Genomic DNA, 23,254 nt, shown 5'->3' on the forward strand with positions numbered 1-23,254 from the left:
CCACCACCAAACTAATACTGGTTACTGGGGAAGAGCTGTTTGGATGCGTCTTTCCCCCCAAAATACTTCCCAAAACCTTGCACCCCACTTCCTGGACAAGGTTTGGTTAAAAAGCCTCACCAATTTGCCTAGGTGACTACAGACCCAGACCCTTGGATCTTAAGAACAGTGAACAATCCTCCCAACACTTGCACCCCCCTTTTCCTGGGAAATGTTGGATAAAAAGCCTCACCAATTTGCATAGGTGACCACAGACCCAAACCCTTGGATCTGAGAACAATGAAAAAAGCATTCAGTTTTCTTACAAGAAGACTTCTAATAAAAATAGAAGTAAATAGAAGTAAAGAAATCCCCCCTGTAAAATCAGGATGGTAGATATCTTACAAGGTAATTAGATTCAAAACATAGAGAACCCCTCTAGGCAAAACCTTAAGTTACAAAAAAGATACACAGACAGAAATAGTTATTCTATTCAGCACAGTTCTTTTCTCAGCCATTTAAAGAAATCATAATCTAACACGTACCTAGCTAGATTACTTACTAAAAGTTCTAAGACTCCATTCCTGGTCTATCCCCGGCAAAAACAGAATATAGACAGACCCACAAACCCTTTGTTTCTCTCCCTCCTCCCAGCTTTTGAAAGTATCTTGTCTCCTCATTGGTCATTTTGGTCAGGTGCCAGCGAGGTTACCTTTAGCTTCTTAACCCTTTACAGGTGAGAGGAGCTTTCCCCTGGCCAGGAGGGATTTCAAAGGGGTTTACCCTTCCCTTTATATTTATGACAACCTCTTAAGTAAAGAGTCCCAGAGCATATTATGTGACGGTGTGAATTTTGTTCAGGTGGATGAGGTGATTCCACATGGACTATATTTCAACATATTTCCCTACATTTAAAGAAAAAAAACAGTGCAAAAATTTGAGGAAATAACTTCTCTTGTGTCGTGATTTTACCCTTGCAGATGATAAAATCCCTTTGCTGCTTGTCAAGCAAGTGGCCCAATAGAAAATGAGCATTTTGGTAATATGCAGAATCTAACTCCAGTTTTCACTCCATAGGACAATTATACTTCATGCCTCTGAGGAAGTGAGCCAAATGGAGGTTTTTTTGAACATGGTGTTTTTTTTCACCCAGCAAGTGCCTGTTTTTGTTAATCACTAGCTTTGTGGAAAGCTATTTTGTTTCCCTTATATGGGTCTTCCTTTAGACTGAAGACATTTTGTTTAGTTCAGTACATTGCCATGTTGTTGTCTTTTCTTGGGAAGAATGGACGTTAGTGCCTGACATACAGTGACGTCCTTCAGGACCCTATAGTCAGGTCTTCCTGTCCCACTTGTCAGAGGATGAAGAAGGAAGAACTGCCACTGTGAAATGGCAGCTCCTTCCTTTTGAATTTATGGGCAGCTAGGCTTCTACAGCCATAGTATCTTTAGCAATACAGCATCGAAGGTAAACTTCTGCAGCCTCTCCCTGGCACAAGGACAGCATGATTCCTCTGAAGAGGAATTGGAGAATGGCAAGTCTCAGTGAATCAAGGCATGCATTTGCTGATAGATCTTTTGTATTAAGCTGAGTCTGTACTAGAGACTTCAGCTGACGTAACTACATCGGTCAGGGGTTTGAACAGGTGCAATACCTGACCACTGTACCTCTTCTGACAGAAGTCCCAACTGTAGGCATAGCTATATTGGCAAAGCTGTGCTTTTACCGGTATGGCTTGTTTTGCTCCTGGGGGATGGCTTTACTTTACCAGTACAAAGTGCAGTAATGCTTGGACAGCTGCGTCCACACTAGGAATGCTATGCCAGTATGTATTCCAGTAAAGGTATACCATCAAAGCCTTCCTATTCCTGGGAGTAGGCAATAGTAATACTCTCTTGGTGATGTGAATTATCTTCAAATCCATTCATAGGAGAACATTTCCCACTATATGTGAAGGGTTGGGAGGCTTCAGATGCGTTGAAGGGAGATTTCCAAAAGCAACTGATCCTGAGCAAATAGAAAGCTTTCTAATGTGCGTCATGATGTTCCTCTCCTTTTGTCTGTGCTGTTGATCAAGCAATATACAGCATTGCATTGGAAAGACTGAGCAACCACCATCCACCAGTGGCATAGAATTGTTGATAACACTAAACATTAAGGAACAGCTTTTTAAATGGTTGTTTCTTATTGTTCAGATGTTCTAATTCAGCATATCAATTTGCTGATTTTAAAGATATGCACTTATTTTAAACTACAATGATTGATTTGTGGTTAATCAAAAAGCTACACTACTCTGTGGCATTCCTCTGTTCTTAACGTGTTTTCTTATTGGATACAACCTCTTTGATTTGTAGTACAGATGGAAGATGCTGGGGACTGATACCATATGTGGTGTAATGCAAGTAATCCCAGCAGGATTCCACGACTGGTTCTGTTTTTGTTTAAACTTAAGATCTTTTCTTCATTTAAACCATCTAACTTGCTGACTCTTAACTGTTGTTCAAAGGGTGTTTGCAGAAGTTTTGTGCATTAGGTAGCTATGTTGAGGTGCTATTATATCTAGCAGCTGGTGAAAAAGTTGTTTAATCTCTCATTGGAAAAACTATAGTTAAAATCCTTGCCTCAAAATTATACAGAAGAATGGCCAGACTGGATCTGTCCTGTCCCCCCGTCCACACCCCGCAAGGCTATTGGCATGCCTGTGCCTTCTCTGCTGGCCAAAATTTTTAAAGTGAGTAGGAAAGTATATACAGTAGAAGCTGTTTTATACAGTACTTCACCAACCAGAAATCTCTATAAACCGGCATTTCTGATCTTCATTGAAATTCTGGTTTATAGTCTGGCTGGCTTGGGGTTGGCAGGGGGTTGCGGCGCGGGAGGCGGTGTGGAGCGCGGGCTCTGGGAGTGAGTTTGGGTGCGGGAGGGGGTTTGGGGCATGGGAGGGGGTGTGGGGTGTTGGATCCGGGGGGCGCTCACCTTGGGTGGCTCCCCACAAGTGGCAACCTGTCACGGCTGCTCCTACACAGAGCCGTGGCAGGCAGCTCCTCACACTTCTCGTGCCCCATGCGCTCACTCCACAGCTCCCATTGGCTGGAACCCTAACTTCTCAGAATAAATTTGGAAATTTTGAATTAAAAAGTCTGTAGTTAAAATATGTTGGTGGTTCCTTTATTTTTTTAACTTCCTCCCTTGGTCTACATAATATGTAAGACCAATCTGTAAGGTTAAAACCAGCAGTTCTCAAACTGTGGCTGTGGACCCTTGTACTCTGGAGAGAGCTGGCCGATTACATGATGCTGTATGTTTTCTTGGTTTTCAGTTGTTAAATTGCCTTAAAGGCAGCTACAAATACGTCAAATACTTTCCTGGTGTTACATAGAAATGTAAGTGATTTCTGTAGTTACAAAAAAAGTATTTTTCAATAATAAATGGTAGGGTAGGTAGGCCGCAATGCACTGTTTGTATATTATGGTGATTGGTAAGCTTACAAAAAACTTACGTGCAATTGTTCAGGTGTGTATGTAATCTGCACAAATGTGATTGGAGATGTCTTTTGAGATGTGAACACACACTGAAATAGCTTGAGGACTCCTGGTGTGTACATGGGGAAATAGCTGCATGATCTTGATCATTTTGTTGACCACTATAAATGTGGTCAGCTTGTCGTAGTCAGTTAAAAGTATTCTGTTGTAAAACAGATGTAAAATGATGCTAAATAGTAATGTTTTTTTTGGTGAGGGAGGGAAACTTACCACCAATCTGTGAACAGAAACATCTTTTGATTATTATTTTTGCTGTATTTTTATATAGAATTAAGTACAAACAGTACTGAAATTATTCAAACTAATACTAAAACGTAACTCAGATTCTTCTAAACCAAGATCTGAGGAGGTTAGATGGAGTGGAATAAGCACAATCTACTTCCTGAATCAGTCTAAAAATTCCATGTCCTTTCTAGAAAACAAATTGAATGAACGTCTGTACGTTTCCAGCCTCCTTCTCGGCCGTGCATGCACATCCATATGTCTCACAAATACCCCAATGCCTTGTTACATGTGTGTAGAGTGCCTAGCACACGGGAGATGCGCTCTCTCTCTTACATGTTGATGTAATACACTTAGACTTCTGTAAGACATTTGACTTGGTACTCCATGATGTTTTAATTAAAAAAAAAAACTAACTATAATGAGAAAATTAACATGGCACATAATTAAGGCTACGTTTTTGTCACGGATATTTTTAGTAAAAGTCATGGACAGGTCATGGGCAATAAACAAATTCACTGAAGCCCATGACCTGTCCCTGACCTTCACTAAAAATATCCCTGACAAAAGGGGTAGGCGGGTTCAGCACCCACTCCTTCTGGGGCTCCCAGGTCCCCCACCACTGTGCTGCATGGGAGCTCTGGAGTCCCCCTGCCCATGGGGCTGGGCTGCTGTGGGGTCGCCTTGCCCCTGGGGCAGCTGGGAGCTACAGGGTCTGCTAGCTGCCTGCTGTGGCTGGGCAGCTGTGGGGTCCCCCCACAAGGTGGGGGCTGGGAGCTGTGTGGGCGGGGCTGGCTTGGAGCTCCAGCCCTGGGGCAGAAAATGTCACGGAGGTCAATGGAAGTCACAGATTCCGTGACATAATCATAGCCTTATACATACTAAATAGATTTAAAAAGTGGCTGACTGGTACCAAAATGTAACTGTAAACAGGAATCGTCATCAAGTGGGTGTGTTTCTAGTGAGGCCCCACATGTATTGGTTCTTGGCCCAATATTATTTAACACTTTTTTCAGTGTTCTGGAAGAAAGCAAAATCATCACAGATTAAGTTTCCAGGTGACCTAAAAATTGGGGGACTGGTAAATAATGAAGACAGGTAACTAATACAGAACAATTTGGACCACTTGGTAAGATGGGTACAAGGAAACAATGTGTGTTTTTTAATACAGCCAAATTATTATTACTTATTATTATTTGTATTACTGTAGTGCCTACAGGCCCTCGTCATAGACCAGAATCCAATTATGTTAGTTGTTGTACACAACACAAAGATGAAAATGTATATGTATAGGGACAAAGAATGTAGGCCATAGAGTCCCCCATCCTGTAAGTATCTGGAACAGTGATTCTGAAAAAGACTTGGTGGTTAATCAGCTGAACATGAGCTCCCCATATGACACTCTGGTGAAAAGGGCTAATGTTGTTCTTGAATGTGTAAAAACAGGTATCTTGAGTAAGATCAGAGTGGTTATTTTACCTCTGTATTTGACATTGGTGCGACTGCTACTGAACGACTATGTTTAGTTCAGGTGTCAACAATTCAAGAAGGATGTTGAAAAATTGGAGAGGATTCAGAGAAGAGCCATGAGAATGATTATAAAAGATTGGAAGACATGCCATATCGTGATAGACTCAAGGAGCTGAATCTATTATCTTAACAAAGAGAAGGTTAAGAGATGACTTGATCACACTTTACAAGTACCTGTGTGGGGAATAAATATTTGATAATGGTCTCTTCAGTCTAGCAGACAAAGATAACCAGATCCAATGGGTGGAAGCTAGACAAATGAACATTGAAAATAATCTGAAGCATTTTGACAGTGAGGGTAATGAACCATTGGAATAATTTACCATGGGTTGTGGCGGATTCTCCATCACTGACCATTGTTAAATCAAGATTGGATGGTTTCTTAAAGTAATGTTCTAGTTCAAACAGGAATTATTTCAGGGAAGTTCTGTGGCTAGTGTTGTGCAAGAAGTCGGGCTAGATGGTAACAGTGGTCCTTTCTGGTTTTAGAATCCATGAATGTGTTCACTGTACCTAGCACTATGGGGATAACCCTTCTGGCTGGGACATCAAAATGCTTCAACATAATAAGTACCGTATATACTTGTTCATTAGCCTGTTTGTTTACAAGCTGACCCCACCCCTCCAAGATGGATAGGTTAAAAATAGTAAAAACTGTATGACCCTTTCAGAAGCCAACCCTATATTTCAGGGGTTGGCAAACTTTGGCTCCTGGCCCGTCGAGGTAAGCTGCTGGCAGGTCGGGAGTGTTCACAGGCACGGAGCCCCTCAGCTCCCAGTGGCCACGGTTCGTTGTTCTCAGCCACTTCCCGCAGCTCCCATTGGCTGGGAACGGCAGTTAACCGAGGGGCTCCATGCCCGCAGACTATGCAGGTCAAATGGGTGTAGGTAGGATGGAGGTTTGTGAGTTTGTTGTTTATAAAAAAAAAAAAAAAAATTGCCTAAACCTGGTTGGAACATTGGGCACTGTCAGACTGAGGCTGCAGACCAGACCACTGAGAACAGCAAGTGTACTGCCATCTGCTGCCTGGAAAAACAGGTGATTGTGGAAGTTTTTGTTAGGTCAGGTCCCCATTCTCCTACATTTTGGTTTTATCATCTTTACTTTCAGAAAAGGGAGGCCCTGACTGCTCCTGTACACCCATTTGACTGTCTTCTAAGTGAGAATTGCTGCATGCAGAGGCCTTGTCTACAAGTGCTTTTTCTGCCCTTTGTCAAGCATCAGTGCAATTCCACTAGTGGTAACAAAGGCACACAGAAGTTTTTACCATGTTATTTTATAGATCGAGAAATTGTGATAGAGAGAGGTGCAGTGACTTGTAGATGCGGTGTAATCCTAGAGTTAACCATATCTAGCCAACATGTTTTAAAACGCTGCTTATCCCAGTCTACTCTGAGTGCCAAATTGTATTGTATTTTAACTTGCAAGTTAAAATATGTTAACAACATGTTTTAAAACACAGTGCTTTGTCTGAGTAAAACTAATAGTGCTGGTAAAAAATATGCACAGCAACAAGTACATGTCCTAAAAAGGAAGGTGGAACATTGTGGATTTGCAGGCTCTTAAAATCAATTTTCCAAATTTAAATGTTTTAAATGGTAAAATCTCTGTATTAGCCTCCTTTTACTATTTATTTTAAATTAATAGTTGAGTAAAGAAAGTTTCACTTGTCTGGTGGTGTTAGCTAGATTATTATGAAAAGATAAATAAAATCAAAGTCTAATCAAGTATATTTAAACTGAAGGCTTTAAATGATTTAATTGGGGATTGGTCCTGCTTTGAGCAGGGGGTTGGACTAGATGACCTCCTGAGGTCCCCTCCAGCCCTGATATTCTATGATTCTATTTCCCATTGTATATCTTGGCCTTATGGGTAAAGGAAAATTCACACTTTAGTGAGCAGTATTTATTACTGCTGTCTGTTCTATGCAGCTAATGAATCCACATATTTTGCAATGGTTAAATAAGGTATCGTATCTTCTCTGTAGTGGTGGTGGGCAGCTGCATCCTATTATTTCTTGAATTAAATATCAACAAAGGCATGTTTCATTCAGTGAAGAATTTGATCTTGCTAACTAATAGAGACAGATGGAATTGTGTAGTTACCTTGGTGGTGTGTAAGAGGGTAAAATGATCTTGTTAATATTTTTCTCAGCAGAAAATTGAAGAAAGACTGTGTTTAAGGACAAAAATATATTCTTTTTCTCCATTGTCTCTTTGAATTGATCTATAGTCTTGTTAGTCTTTAATATAGTTCCTTTTGGCACAATATGTAGATTTTACAGAATCACTTAAAACCACAATAGAGTATTAAAATGCAGTTGTGAATACCATTAAAGTTGTGACACAAAAGCCAGGTTGTACAAGATTGAAGAAACATCTTGCTGTACCTGTTATCATGATATATTAGTAACTTACATTTCTGCTTTGAATATCTTTTTTTGGCTAACTGTTTTATTGCAACAACCTCAACTTCATAAAGTATTTCTATTTTAATCTTCTAATATGTAAATTTTTCCTTTGTAATCTGTCAATTGTTAATGTACATAATTTATTAAAAAGTGTATTATGGCTCTAACTGTAATATATAGTGTATGAGAAATTGTATACTTTTATTTTTTCCCTACAAATGTACACTAAGATGAGATTTGGTGCCTGGATTCCTATGAAGGTTTCCATTGATTCCATTTCTCTGTCAAGTTTTATTAGATGAAATCTGATCTACAAATGAACTGTTAGGATATAACATTTTAAAAAATAGATCAGTTAAAACGGTATTTATAGTTGTATGATATTTGGCTTTATTTTTTAAAAAAGTGTAGACTTGGTTAATGTGGATTGGTGTCTTGTGAAATATGTTTTGTGGAAGAAGTGGGGTGAAGAATCATTAAGAATCTGTATTCACTGTTTTCATAACATCCAGGTATCTAGGCTGACATGACTGTATTGAAAGGACTTAAGAATAGCTACTAGGGCTGTCGATTAATCGTAGTTAACTCATGCGATTTAACTAAAATAAAATTAATTGTGATTAAAAATTAATCACGATTAATTGCAGTTTTAATCACAGTGTTAAACAATAGAATACCAATTGAAATGTATTAAATATTTTTGAATGTTTTTCTACATTTTCAAATATATTGATTTAAATTACAACACAGAATGCAAAGTGTACAGGGCTCACTTTATTTTTATTACAAATATTTGCACTGTAAAAATGATGAAAAATACTCTTTTAATTCCCCTCATACAAATACTGTAGTGTGATCTCTTTGTCCTGAAAGTGCAACTTACAAATGTAATTTTTTTTTGTTTTGTTACATACCTGCACTCAAAAACAAAACAATGTAAAACTTCAGAGCCTACAAGTACGCTCAGTCCTACATCTTATTCAGCCAATTGCTAAGACAAGCAAGTTTGTTTACATTTACGGGAGATAATGCTGCTGGCTTCTTATTTACAATGTCACCTGAAAGTGAGAACAGCTGTTCACATGGCACTTCTGTAGCTGGGGTTGCAAGGTATTTACATGTCAGATATGCTATATGTTCATATGCCCCTTCATTCTTTGGCCACCATTCCAGAGGACATGCTTTCATACTGATGACGCTTGTTAAAAAATTAATGCATTTAATTAAATTTTGACTGAACTCCTTGGGGGAGAATAGTATGTCTCCTGCTCTGTTTTACCCTCATTCTGCCATGCATTTCATATTATAGCAGTCTCGGATGATGACCTGGCACATGTTCGTTTTAAGAACACTTTCACTGCAGGTTTGACAAAACACAAAGAAGGTACCAATGTGAGATTTCTAAAGATAGCCACAGCACTCGATCCAAGGTTTAAGACTCTGAAGTGCTTCCAAAATCTGAGAGGGACAAGGTGTGTGGAGTATGCTTTCAGAAGTCTTAAAAGAGCAACACTCTGATGTGGAAACTACAGAACCCAAACCACGAAAAAAAGATATTCAACCTCCTCCTTGTGGTATCTGACCCAGATGATGAAAATGAACATGCATTGGTCCGCACTGCTTTGGATCATTATTGAGCAGAACCCATCATCAGCATGGATGCATGTCCTATGGAATGGTGGTTGAAGGTGAAGGGACATATGAATCTTTAGTGCATCTGGCACATAGTTATCTTGCAACGCTGGCTACAACAGTGCCATGTGAACGCATGTTCTCACTTTTAGGTGACATTGTAGACGAGAAGCGGGCTGCATTATCTCCTGTAAATGTAAACAAACCTGTTTGAGTGATTGGCTGAACAAGAAGTAGGAATGAGTGGACTTGTAGGCTCTAAAGTTTTCCAATGTTTTATTTTTGAATGCAGTTTTTTTGTACATTTGTAAGTTCAACTTTCATAATAAAAAGACTGCATTACAGTACTTCTATTAGGTGAATTGAAAAATACTATTTCATTTGTTTTTTTACAGCACAAATATTTGTAATCAAAAATAAATATAAAGTGAGCACTGTACACTTTGTATATTCTGTGTTGTAATTGAAATCAGTATATTTGAAAATGTAGAAAACATATTTAAATGGTATTGTTTAATTGTGTTAATCACAATTAACTTGTATAATTGCTTAACAGCCCTATTAGCTACAGTACCTTTGCTATTCTTACAGAGTTTAGAGTTACAGCTAAACAGTTCTTTATCAAAGTTTCTCAACAACACAATTGTGAAAAATAAGGCAGGCTACATTTCTCAGATTTCTGGATAGCTACTGTTGCACAATTAGTGTACAATACAAATGGACTAAGGGCATGACTGCACTTCCAGATGTAGAGTGCTTTGAGTTAAACCCACCTTTGGAGAGTGCAGTAGGGAAAGCGCGGCAGTCTGTCCACACTGACAGGAACAAGCGCACTGGCGTGGCCTCATTTGTGGTATTTGCAGCGGCATTGGGAGTGGTGCATTACGGGCAGCTATCCCACAGAGCACCTCTTCCCATTCTGGTGCTGTGGCTTGTGGGAAGGGGGCGGAGGGTGCAGGGCATTCCAGGTCCTGTCCCAATGCCGCATGATGTATTGGTTTGCATCCCAGCAATCCCTGTGCTTCCGTCCACATTTAGCTCCATCTTTCAATGTTTTTTGTACTGCGTGCTCTGTCTTTCCTTTCGGTCTGTGGGAATTGAACCCGAACTGCTGAGGAGTATGCTGACAGAGTCTCGCGAGCATGTCACGTTTGACAGTCGAGTTATTCCTTATGATCCAAAGTGACAGTGAGGGCTCAGATGATGATGATATCCACTCGAGTAACGCATATGACACGAGTTTGCTTGTGCATTCATGGACATGCTCGCCACCGTGGAACGATGCTTTTGGGCTTCAGAAACCAGCACTGAGTGGTGGTATCACATAGTCATGCAAGTCTGGGATGATGAGCAGTGGCTGCATAACTTTCGGATGAGAAAAGCCACTTTCATGGGACTGTGTGAGGAGCTCGTCCCCACCCTGCGAAGAAAGGACACAAGACGGAGAGCTGCCCTGACGGTGGAGAAGAGGGTGGCTATTGCAATCTGGAAGCTGGCAACTCCAGACAGCTACCGATCAGTCGCTAACCAGTTTGGAGTGGGGAAGTTGACCGCTGGAATTGTGTTGATGCAAGTTTGCAGGGCCATTAATTGCATCCTGCTCAGAAGAACTGTGACTCTGGGTAACGTGCATGACATTGTGGATGGCTTTGCACAAATGGGTTTCCCTACCTGCAGAGGGGCGATATGGCACACACATTCCAATTCTGGCACCAGCCCACCTAACCTCTGAGTACGTTAATCGGAAGGGATATTTCTCTGTGGTTTTCCAGGCACTTGTGGATGACTGTGGGCATTTCACTGACATTAACGCAGGCTGCCCTGGAAAGATGAACGATGCATGCATCTTTCGGAACACTGGCCCGTTCAGGAAGCTGCAAGCTGGGACTTCTTTCCCAGACCAGAAGATCACTGTAGGGGAAATCGAAATGCCCATTGTGATCCATGGAGACTCTGCTTACCCTTTAATGCTGTGGCTCATTAAACCCTACAGAGGTAGCCTTGACAGGAGCAAGGAGCGGTTCAACAACAGGCTGACCTGGTACAGAATGACTGTGGAGTGTGCTTTTGGGCATTTAAAGGGCCGCTGGCACTCTGTATTGGAAGCTGGACCTGGTCGATGACAACATCCCCATGTTTCAGAGTAACAGCCATGTTAGTCTGTATTCGCAAAAAGAAAAGGAGTACTTGTGGCACCTTAGAGACTAACCAATTGATTTGAGCATAAGCTTTCGTGAGTTACAGCTCACTTCATTGGATGCATACGTCGGATGCATCCCCATGGTTATATCCACGTGGTGTACCCTCCGTAACACTTGTGAAGGGAAGAGTGAAAGATTCACTTAGGCATGGAACGCAGAGGTTCAACACCTGGGGGCTGAATTTGAACAGCCAGAGAGCAGGGCTATTAGAGGGGCCCAGCGCGGAGCTGTGAGGATTAGGGATGCCTTGAGGGAGCAATTTGAGGCTGAAAGCCACCAGTAATGTTTGGTGCCCTGGACGGGAGCAAAGTTCAGTGGTTCCAATGTTAGTAGGAATCTGTGTTTGTTACACTGACTTGCAGTGCCTGTTTCTTTTCTGGGCTAAGGTATCTTTTACTTTATGCAAGAATAAAGAATGTTTTCAAAGCCAAAAAATCCATTTATTTGAAAAAAAAATTCATGTATTAAAAAGAAACAGAAAGGGCAAAGGGGTGGGGGACGGTACAATCACAGATTTGCGTATGTCCTGTTATCATACTCAGCCTTCCTGTCTGGAGTGCTGTGTAATGAGTGCTGCTCTTCAGGATGGCTATACTGCATGGTGATGGGGATTGAGTGCAGTGGGTAAGGGTCGTAGTTTTCAGGGCTGGGTGGTGAAGCTCCAGGTGTTGGAGGCAGCTGGTGGCGGTAAGAACCCGGATGTTGGGGAAAGTGGGTGGAGGTGACATGGGGGCACAAGGGAAAGAGTTTTGGGAGAAGGGCTGCAGGGGGTGTCGGGCACGGCAGTGCTCCGCCTGCATGGCTATGAGTGCCTGGATCGAGTCTGGTTGGCACTCCATTATGCTTATCAGCTGATCCATGCTTTGCTGCCAGAGCACTGTGCTTTTCTGTCGGCGCTCCTCATTCTGCTGGCGGATCCTCCTTTCACTGTCCCGCCACTTCTGCACTTTTCGATTTTCATTACTTGAATGCTGCATTACTTCATGCATCATGTCTTCCTTGCTTCTACATGGCCTCTTTCTGATTCTTTGGAGTCTTTCAGCTGGTGATAACGTGGACGGCTGCGAGCTCAAGGTTGCATCTGTAAAGCCAAAATGCAACACTTAACAGAGGCAGCATTGTTCACACCAGACAGAGCAATGATTCTTCCGTATTTAAGGGCAAGCACAGTCTACGCAATAGCATAATTTGCCCGTCCTAAAGTGAGCGCACATAACCCATGGGAGTCCGAAAATGGTGGGTAAGCACAGGGTCAAGCGTGACTGATTGTTTCACGGCTGTACTGTCCTCTGGGTTTCTGTGCCTTGGGGAGAGCCAACAGCTGTAGGAGGCCTCCATCCTGAACACGGTCCCCACATTTTCCCCAGGAGTTCGTCCTGGAAGATATCTTGCTGCTGAGGGTGACCTGGGAAGCAAGGGAGGGTCTTCTACTTCAATGCGGATTCCGCCCTGGCCCATTTGCAGCTTGCCTGTGTGGAGCAATGGTCCCCCCGCCCCTCACGGCACAGTGGTGTGGACAAGTTAGCCTTACTGGGACAAGGAACATAGTGGCTCTCCCGAGAAACCTGCACAAGCATATTGCCCAAGTTCTGGATGAGACCTTTGAAGAGATCACTGATGCCGATTATCATGATGTGAGAGAGCACATCAATGCCCTATTCTGCATCTAGGCATGCATGCAGCCCTAACCCTCCTCACCCCAAGATCCCGCACCGAATAACTTCCTTCCCAAAATAAAAGCCGCTTACCGGGAACCTCCTCTGGTGTTGTCCTTCCCCAAGCATTGGCCGCTGCGACTGGCTACTTTTCTCCTGGCTTGAGAACAGCTCCTGGCTGCATGCCTCTAGGGATTCCGGGGTGTCTTCTTCCACCTCAGCACCCTCACTCCCGCTTTGCTGCTGCTCCTCTTCATCCTGCGTTGTTGAACTGGGCTCTGAAGTGTCCATGGTGGTACTCGGAGTGGAGGTGGGGTCGGCCCCAAGTATTGCATCCAGCTCTTTGTAGAAACAGCAGGTTGCAGGGGCAGCACCAAAGTGGCTGTTTTCCTTGCAGGCTTTGTGGTAGGCATTCCATAGCTCCTTCACTTTAATCCTGCCCTACAGCGTGTCCTGGTCATGGCCCCTTTCCATCATGTCCCTTGATATCTGCCCAAAGGTATCGTAATTCCTATGGCTGGATCGCAGCTGGGACTGGACAGCTTCCTCCCCTTTAAACACTGATGTGGTCCAGCTTCCTCCCCCCGAAACACTGATGTGGTCCAGCACCTCACCATTGCTCCATACTGGGAATTGCCTGGCATGTGGAGGCATGGTCACCTGGAAAGATTTGCTGAGAGCGCTCCACGCCTCGCTGAGCAAACAGGAAGGGGATTTTCAAAATCCCCAGAGAATTTAAAGGCGGGTCTGATGGTTGGTCACCTGAGGGAGGGCAGTTGCGTTCAAAGTGATGACCAGAGTGGCTAGAACAGGCATTGTGGGACACTTCTGGAGGCTGATCAGAGCGCACTAATAGACCAGGGCGTCCACACTGGTGCCATGGCGCTCCAGTGGGGGTGCACAAAACATTATTCCACTCGCCGAGGTGGAGTACCAGGAGCGGACCAGCCGCGGAGTCAGTGCACTCTACGTGCCTTGCCAGTATGGACGGGTAGTGAGCTAGTGCACCTGGGGCTCCTTTAATGCGCTGTAATTCGCAAGTGTAGCCAAGTCCTAAGATTGTTGCAGGTACTTGAACTCATTTATTTACATGCTTAAATTGGATGAAACGTTTTGCATGTGACTGGTTCAGTTACCATAAAACTGTACCCAAAAACTGCACAACTCATGCATTTTGGTGGAAGGGACTATTAGTGTAAAACAGATCCCTGTCAGAAAAAATGCAGGATAGAGTACCCTACAAGATTGCTTTCAAAAGCTGTATCTGTCATTTTTTCTGATGTATATTTTAATATGTGGTTTAAACCTGGCTTCTGAAATTATGCCAAATACAGTCAGTCCTTGGCTGTGCTTGGAGCTAAACTGTGTTCGACTGCACCAGTGGCTGGCATCCATTATCAGCCGGTAGTAGTTTAGGCCCTGATCTTGAAAGATGATCCATCTGGGAGAACCCCATTGACTTCATTGCGTCTCTACAGGGGCACAGGAGTTTGTCTAGCCTGGCTCATAGAATAAGGGTTATAGCTAATGTAGAAAAGGCCTAGGAGGGAAGTGAGGGAGGAGTACATGAGTAACGGCAATAATACCACTTGATACCTATGTGCACAGTTCGATAGTTATTTCAAAGCTTAAAAAAATTATTCATGACTACTGCTTAATGTAACCATCCATATTAGCTGGCTTCTTGTATGCTCTCTTCCCGTCCCCGTCATTCTTATGTTCCTGGTTGGAAGTTTGTGTACATTATGGATGACTGCTGGCCCCACTGAAGTCTGTGGCAAAATTCCCATGGACTTAGTGGGGTCAGGATTTCACCTTATGACTTCCTCCCGTTCTGAAATGCAGACATGGCCAGAGTCTTCCAGGAAAAAACAGTAGAGAAGTCTGGAATTTGTAGTGTGTATTTAAAAAAATACACAAAAAAAATCAGACTTTTCTGAAAGAGAATTTTCATGCCCCTGTACATTCTAAATTAGAAAAAGGGGGTGCACACTTTTTTTTTCTGCTTTGCAGGTCTCCTTTTAAAGTGAGAACTAGCAAAAAGAAAAAAAGTATCTTCTGAAAAAAGACTTTATCCAAGAACTGAAACACTGATTCATAGCCCGTTTTTGGTCTTCTGTATTTTTGTAACCTAATAAACTTTATAAAATAAAACTTCCAACCCTTTTGCTTCTGAGCCTAATTTTTCAAAAGTGTTAAGTGATTTTTAGAATCTCAGTTTTTGAGTTTCTAACTTGAGGCACTTTTAAAGGGGGCCTGACTTGCAGAAAGTATGAGAACCTAGTCTCTGAAAATTGAGCCCTTTTAAAGTATTTCAATCTATGCCTTGGATTTTAAACTGGAACATTTCACAAGATGCAAGCAGTTTCCTAGCATATGGTACCACAATTGCCGCTATGATCTCTTGAGGAAAGTAGATTCTTTTCCCTTTCATCTCTCTCGTGATCCTCTTCTCCACACAGTTCACTTGCACAGTGCTGCAATAAGTGTCTGAGTCTCATTAGGTTTTGGAGATTTATGGGAGGTATTTGGCAGAATCCTAGTGTTCCATATTAATAACATTCTAGCTATAGTAGACTATTTACATTCATTAAATTTTAAGTGTAGACTTTAGTTCAGAGACTAAAGAATTAATTCAAAATATTAGTGAGAAAGGGTAGATAACCTATTTTACAGATGTTGTTAATATTAACTTAAGTCATGATGTATTGCCTATTTTAGAGGTGCTTTTAGGGCCTATGTGTTTTGAGACTTTTGAAGAATAAATCCGATAGCTGAAGTCAGAGATGACTATTCTGAAACAAAAGTCCCTCACGATACTTCACTTGTTTTTAGTATTTTATTAACTTGGCAAAATTCAGATACTGATACAGTATACTGAACTACTATTTTTGGTGAAGGGAGTTTAATCTTTCTTCCCAAATTACTATGCAGATGCCTCATCAATATCTCACTGTTTGTAAGTCACATATCTACAAAGGGCCTGTTCCAAAATCATATGTTTTACTTATGCCTATAAATTAAGAAATGTTTAAAGTCCAAAATGTCAATGGGTGAAAATTTGCCTGCAAGTGGAAGAATAGTTATTTCTGGTAAGAGTTTTGTTTCAATTTCTGAGCAAAAAATTTTCTTACTGGGACTGGTTAGAATCCATGTGGAATTGGCTAGATGCTGTCATGTGTAATTTTATAAATTGTAGCCTTTAGAACCAAATGCTCATTTCAGTCATGAAGGAAGCTAGCCCTAACTACTACTAATAAAAAGATGCAAGTGGCTAGTCTTCTATGATAAATATATAAACATAAGTCTTGGCACCAACAATTGCAGAACTAACCAAATACTGTAGTACAGACCTTAAAGATATTCTTTGTTACTGTGTCATTTTATCCCTGATCATACTTACCCGCTTCTTTAGGTGGTAATGACAAGACACAGGCTTGATCCATCTGTTACTGATTTCGGTGGCAAGGATTAGACCGCTAGATCAGTGGTTCTCAACCAGAGGTACGTGTACCCCTGGGGGTAAGCAGAGGTTTTCCAAGGGGTACATCTACTCATCTAGATGTTTGCCTAGTTTTACAACAGGTTACATAAAAAGCAGTCTAGTGAAGTCAGTACAAGCTAAAATTTCATGACAGACAATGACTTGTTTATACAGCTCTATATACTGTACACCGAACTTAAGTATAATATTTTATAATTATATGATAAAAATGAGAAAGTAAGCACTTTTTCGGTAGTAGTGTACTTTGATACTTCTGCATTTTTATGCCTGATTGTGTAAGCAAGTAGTTTTTAAGTGAGGTGAAATTTGGGGGTACGCAAGACAAATTGGACTCCTAAAAGGGGTACAGTAGTCTGGAAAGGTTGAGAGCCACTGCTCTAGATGATCTGTAGTAGGTATATTCCCCGTATTGCTGTATGTGGTATTTAACTGTCTCCCTGTCCTTTATGGTTGGTAGCTCTTTTTATATCTTTGGCTTTGTCAGGATGCTAAGGCTGGTTAATTTTGAACATATTTGGACACCACGTTTTGAGTTCTTGTATGTGGCAACAAGGCCATATACAACTCCCATTTTAAGATCTGTATTATGTTGGTTAGGGTGACCAGATAGCAAGTGTAAAAAATCAGGACAGTGGTGGGGGGTAATAGGTACCTATGTAAGAGAGAGCCCCCAAAATCAGGACTGTCCCTTTAAAATCGGGACGTCTTGGTTACCCTAATGTTGGTGAAGAAGTCTGCATAGATATATCTGTGTGCTGAAATTTGTTTGCCACAGAAGAACATGGAATTCATGTTTTTACAGAGAATCTTCAGTTTTTACAGTTTGTGGGGGAAAAAAAAACATACAGTGGAACCCCAATTATCCAGTTTAATCAGGACTGGGGCCAGATCAGATAATGAGGAGAATGGGCAGGGCTCCTGCTGTCGGCTTAAAAATTATATATGTAATTTTATAAAATACCAGTAAAATGTGTTCAACTGAAACCTATATATTTTGTGGCTATGGAAACTAAAGTTCAGCATTTCATTTTAATCGTGGAAAAAGATGGATTTTTATCCTTTTTATTGGAGAATTTTGTTTTTTTTTAATCTCTGAAAACTAAGATGGTTGCTCATTACTGAGCTGCCTAGTAGAGTCAGAATGCAGCTCAATTCCTAGGAAGGCTTGATTTATTTAAAATTGGAAACAGAGTGGCTATGATTAAATTACATCTAGAAAATGCGTGGAGTTTTATTGTTCCTTGTTTGCATTCCCTTAAGCATTTTTTCTTTAGTAGCATGTACATCTTCCTTTCTTTAAATGAGGGCACAACAAACTCATGCTTTTTTGGGTAGATGTAATGCTGGCTGATGCTTGATGGCTTTTTAAAAACCTAGATAGAATGCCATGAGCATTTAAAAAACTTTCCAGACTAAATATTGGAAGGAAAGATAGGGAGAAAACATTGCTGGGATTTCCTCAAACTTAAGAAGCTGACTTTGCAAGCATTTCTGACAGATTTCTATTGAGCCATAGGTTTGAAGAATAGTTTCTTGGCTCCCTTTGTGCTGTAAATGTAATGCCTCCTGGCAGTACATTTCATAAAAAGCTGTTTTCAAAGAACAACTAATTGTAATTATGTTAAAGGAGGCATTTTTGATCTTGAGTGATGAGAACTGACTAATCAGAATGGAGGTCATTCTTTCTGTTTGGTGAAGGATTGTTAAGAGCTGATCATAGTGATCCATAAAATCCAACATCAGTTAACTTTCTGTATATAACAACTGGTTTCAGAACATTACTACCCTGCACTTAAATCTTCAAGCCTTCTTCATTATTCCATATAAGTTGCTATAGTCTACTTTAACAGGTGTATATTCCATAGTCAGCTTGACAGGTATTAGTGCTGATTTCTTACCACACCAAGTTCTATTAAATGCATTAACACTAATTTAAAATTGAGCATGTTTCTTTGAACAGAATCTGTTTGATTTTAAATATTTGTATGTAGTGGAATTATATAAGGTGCACTTAATTTCCCTTGTGTGTCAATACTGAATCAGTCTTCCATAATGTTCAATATTCCTGCAGGCTGTTCGTGGCCAGCTGTAGGTGAATCACTGTAGGTAATTATTTTTTTTTAAAGATTATATGTCATGAAAAGCCACATCTGTATCGAATGCATATTTCTAAGAAAACTATCAGTGGCCGATGATTTGAAGATGAGAAAACAAACTTAAACTATTGCTCTGTAACCATTCAAGAGTAAAAGGAGACTGACTACTGTCTCGTTAATTTTTGGGGATGGGGGGAGAGATCAGTAGGACTGACATGAAGCCCAGGGAAACCTGTCTGTTTCTTTAGAAGCTGGAGTCCTTGTGCAACACTTTTTTTTTTTTTTGACAGGGAAAGTAGCAGCCAGTAAAACTGGTGTCTAATACTGCAATGTGTGAGTGAGTATTCCTAAATTATTCATTACATTGTTTATCATGAATAACAATCTGCCTTTGCTTCCGACTCATGCTGGTTTCGTCACTCTTTTTATGCTTTTGGCAAACAGGATGTTCAGATGAACTTGTTTAGATTCCCAAGGCCACTTTAATACTTAGAATTCTTTACTTTCTACAGTAGAACCTCACTAAGAGTAGGAAGGGGAAACACAATGCAGGTTATTGAATGCTGAAGGAGATCAGTGCAGGTGACCTCGTTCTCCCTGATCCTGAAGTTCTGGTGCATCTTGCTTCAACACTGGGAGCATGCAGCAACTATCTTTGGTTTCACTCCATGGCATGGCTCGATTGCCACCTGGAGCATTGAGGCAGGGGCTTACTGAAGAACATGGGAATTGGAGAGCAGTCTTTCTAAAGGCTTCCCTCCCCCTCCTTCCCCTCTTGTGTATCTTTTTACATTCCCTTTGTAGCCCCACCAAAACTGCCAGACAACTAAGAGCTTGGTCATTCTGCATTTCTCTGCCTTATTACCAACAGGAAGAGGAAACAGCATCACTCCTACATTTAGTAAAGTTCTATAACCCTTTCCTGGGTGTTACCCCAGAGCCATGGAAGGGCTTGGGGACATTCTCTAGCTTTTTCCCCCGTTGGCACAGGGAGAATATAACTCCTATGAAACTACCTCTTATACAACAGCAGTTGCTATTCTAAGCATGGAGTGCAGCCTCTTCTTCACCTATTCTGTGAGTTGCTTTTACAAAGGCCACCATACTCTCCTTATTCACACACTCCAAGAACTCGCTTTTGTGGAAGTGAAATAGTCCTCTTTAATTAAAAAATTCTTTTAACAGAATCCTCAAGATATGCTCATGCTTAACTGGGTAACAGTGTGGTCTTATTGGAACCCTGATTCTACCTTACTCCTTCCCTACTTTTTCTTTATCCTTACTTGTTATCCCACCTCAAACTTAAGTTGTAAGTTCTTTGGAGAAAATGCTTTTATCTTTTTCTATGAAGAGTCTTGACCTTAGCTTTTGGGCAGTGTAAGAATAATTTATAGCATTCTGTTCTGTGAACAATAAACTTGGAAATCAACTTTTCACTGTGGCTTTGCTTTCCCTGTTTCCGGCCAACGGGAGCTGTGGAGTCGGCACTCGGGGTTGGGCCAACGCACAGAGACACCCCCCCCCCCCCCCACATCTCCTCCTAAGAGCTGCTGCTGGACATGCTGGCTGCTTTCAGGAGCAGCACGGAGACAGGGAGGGAGCCTGCCTTAACCTTGCTGCACCGCCGACCGGACTTTTAGCGGCCTAAAATCTCTGATTGGCTTCAGTAGCCTCTGGGAGATGGAGCCCGATTCCAGGAGACTCCCGGTGAAACTTGAAGGGTTGGCAACACTACTAGATAATCTCCCCCTCCCCCGCTTTCAGTCACCTGGGGTCAGTGTCCTCTCATTGTTCTGGTCTGCTGTTGCAGTCGAAAGTAACGCCCTGGCTCTCAAGCCCTTAAAGGGGCACACACCTTTTCCAACAAGCCAGACAATGCCCCCTTGTGAGGTGAGGTCAGTCTAAACAAGTACTAATAAAAAAAAGCCTCTGTACCACACAGTCATGAATTCAATAGGTTGCTTAATTTAAATTAACTTTCTTAGTAATTAGTCTAGAGTTGTATTTTTGCTCCCCTTTGGAATTATCATTTTCATTTCCTGCCTTACTATCCTGTGTCCAACTGTACAGGCATCTCAGGGATAGAGAAATTACAACAAAATTTTAAAATCCTTTAATTAGAACTAAAATGGCTTTTCTCTACACAGTAAAGTCACTATTATAAACCCAGAAGTCTTAGGGGATGTACCAAGGTTAGAAAGGGGGATTCCTGTTCTTCTAATAGGATAAAGCACATTTTTTGAACAGGAATAAATTGCACGGTAGTGGTTTCTAAACTTCCTATTGATCTAGCACTTGATTATTTATGGTGTAAGGGGAAGAAAGTATTTCTTTGACAAGTTGTCTGACTGAAATTCTTGATTGTGCTTTGTTTAAACCAGGTATGATGGCTGTTCGGAATGCTGTAATTTATGGTGGGGATGGATTAGTTGATGAGTTGTATGTGATAAATGTAGTTTCTCATGCATTGTGTGTGTGTGTGTGTGTGAGAGAGAGAGAGAGATGCACAGAAATGTGTCAGCATAGTTAAAATCACAGACGTTTTTACTCTGTAGCTAGAAAGTGGAAAGAGCTGACCTACCTCCTCCTCCAAAACTTGAGCCATGCAGTGTGTTCAGGAACAAAAGGTCTAAAGGCCAGAGCACTGGTCTTGCTGTGCCTTGGTTGTAGCCTGTGGTTTGTTTTAATGTTATGGTTTTCCTGGAATATGTAGTTGGCTTCCTAAACTTTTCTCTGTGTGTAGTCCAGGCCACATGATTCTTCATAGGATTTCAGTTTTTAAAAACATTCACGTAGAAAGAGCTGGCTATCAATCATTTTATGCACCTTTTATAAAAATGTTTTTCCCTTCACCTTTTGTTAGCTTGTGGATTACTTTGACAGAAAAGATTTCTGAGTGATCAGTGTACAGTTTGCAAAACGGTATTAAAAATTAATTGTGCATTTGTTGCAATTCAGCTGTTATCATTGCTTCTGTCAGGTAATTTTAATACTTTAGTTGAAACTCTGTTCTCTGTGCCTCTGGCGGTGAAAGAAAAGAATGTTTGAAATACACCTAGGATTTCTAGTGTGCAGCATAATGTATAAGAATTATAGTGATATTGTATAATAATGTCAGAGAGGGGTGTGTGTGTGTTGTGTGTGAAGGAGGGTAGGGAAAGGAACCAAAGGGGTCTTTTTAGCAGGTGCTTGAGAATTTGCTTGATGGTTTTGGCATTGCTGGGAACTTGGAGTTTAGTAAGCTAGATTTTTAGTTTCATTAGTAGATCTGACAACAGATTTCATTTTTCTTCATTACTATATTTTCAGATTTCTTTGAACCAAGAGTTTTCTTTAAATGTTTTGCTAAAAAAAAAATGCACTGAAATATGCTTTTTTGGATGATGTGCCTGAGGGATTATGTTGCATCTGTCAACTTTTGATTTCAAGGATTTTTAGCTGTTTTTTTCCCTTCAGTTTTTTGGAGAAGTATTTTCTTTAAACTTTATTAATTGAAAAGGTTCATACAGCCTTTAATATGTAACTAATTTAAAATGCCTTATGCTAATACAATTGGCGGTCCTTGAGGGACTGATTTTGTCTCCATATGTAGAAGCCACTTTAAATCCCTCTCCTCAGACTGTATAGTTGTCATGCAGAAATTTTTTTTCTGAAAGGTAACAGAATTGCTCCTGCATCAGTTTTGTTTGAGCTCACTGAAGACAGATATGTAATGATCTGCAGTGATGAAACCTGTTGGAAATCTAGAGAAGCAGCTGGTGTCCTTGATCTTGCTAACCAGTAATGATTCAGGTGTTACAGATTGTGAAGGAGCTTGTGTTGCCAGCAAGACGTAGAACAGATGCTGTGAAGAAAGGTAGGAGCAGCATTGAAATATTAATTCTTAGCCCTTTAAGCAGTTTATCAATTAGGATTATCTCCCAGGTTGGTTCTCGTATAATTATTTGAAATGTATAGCCAACCCTTATTATAAGGTTGTATATTGTTGCACTCTGACATTCGTTTATTGTAGTTGGCTTTGAACTACATTAAACCCATTGTTATTTGCAACTGCAGCTGTTCTAAAAAGAATCCTAATCAGATTTATTGTGCTAAAAATAGAGTTTATTTCGGTATTTGTAACTACTACTTTTTCATAAGGACCATTTCCTTCTCTTTCTGTACTAGAAATATTTGCCTTGTGCACATATCTGAGACTGTGAAAAGTTCTGTGTAATCTGATCAGAATCGCTTTTTTGAATTTAAGTATTTTAAATTGGAGTAAGAATAAAAAAAGACTTAATCAATACTGATTGAAATGAGATAGTAACCCGTTTTAAACCCCTAAACAGCAACACAAATATGGAATATTTCTAACTTTAAAATCCTAAATGGCTCTTGCAAACAAATGTTGCCAAACTTTACCTGAAACATTTTGTCACTGTTTAAAATTAATTGATATTAATTGCTTTTGTTAAACTGTTCAGTGTGTCAAATATTT

General features: G+C 40.8%; 1 protein-coding gene across 8 annotated transcripts in view; it reads left to right on the forward strand.

Annotated features, from left to right (window-relative positions):
• The window catches only part of USP6NL (USP6 N-terminal like), a 216,290-nt gene that overhangs the window by 15,204 nt on the left and 177,832 nt on the right, over positions 1 to 23,254 (forward strand). The window contains exon 1 of one of the 8 annotated variants that reach the window (XM_073328774.1): positions 20,355 to 22,630. The exons of 6 other annotated variants lie outside the window; for them this stretch is intronic. In XM_073328774.1, the coding sequence (XP_073184875.1) occupies positions 22,558 to 22,630 (73 nt within the window). In that variant the 5' untranslated portion in view covers positions 20,355 to 22,557. Of the gene's footprint in view, positions 1 to 20,354; positions 22,631 to 23,254 lie in introns of those variants that run through there. One more of the 8 variants, XM_073328775.1, reaches the window with a different exon arrangement.

Source organism: Lepidochelys kempii, chromosome 1, assembly GCF_965140265.1.
Source record: "Lepidochelys kempii isolate rLepKem1 chromosome 1, rLepKem1.hap2, whole genome shotgun sequence".
NCBI lineage: Eukaryota > Metazoa > Chordata > Testudines > Cheloniidae > Lepidochelys > Lepidochelys kempii.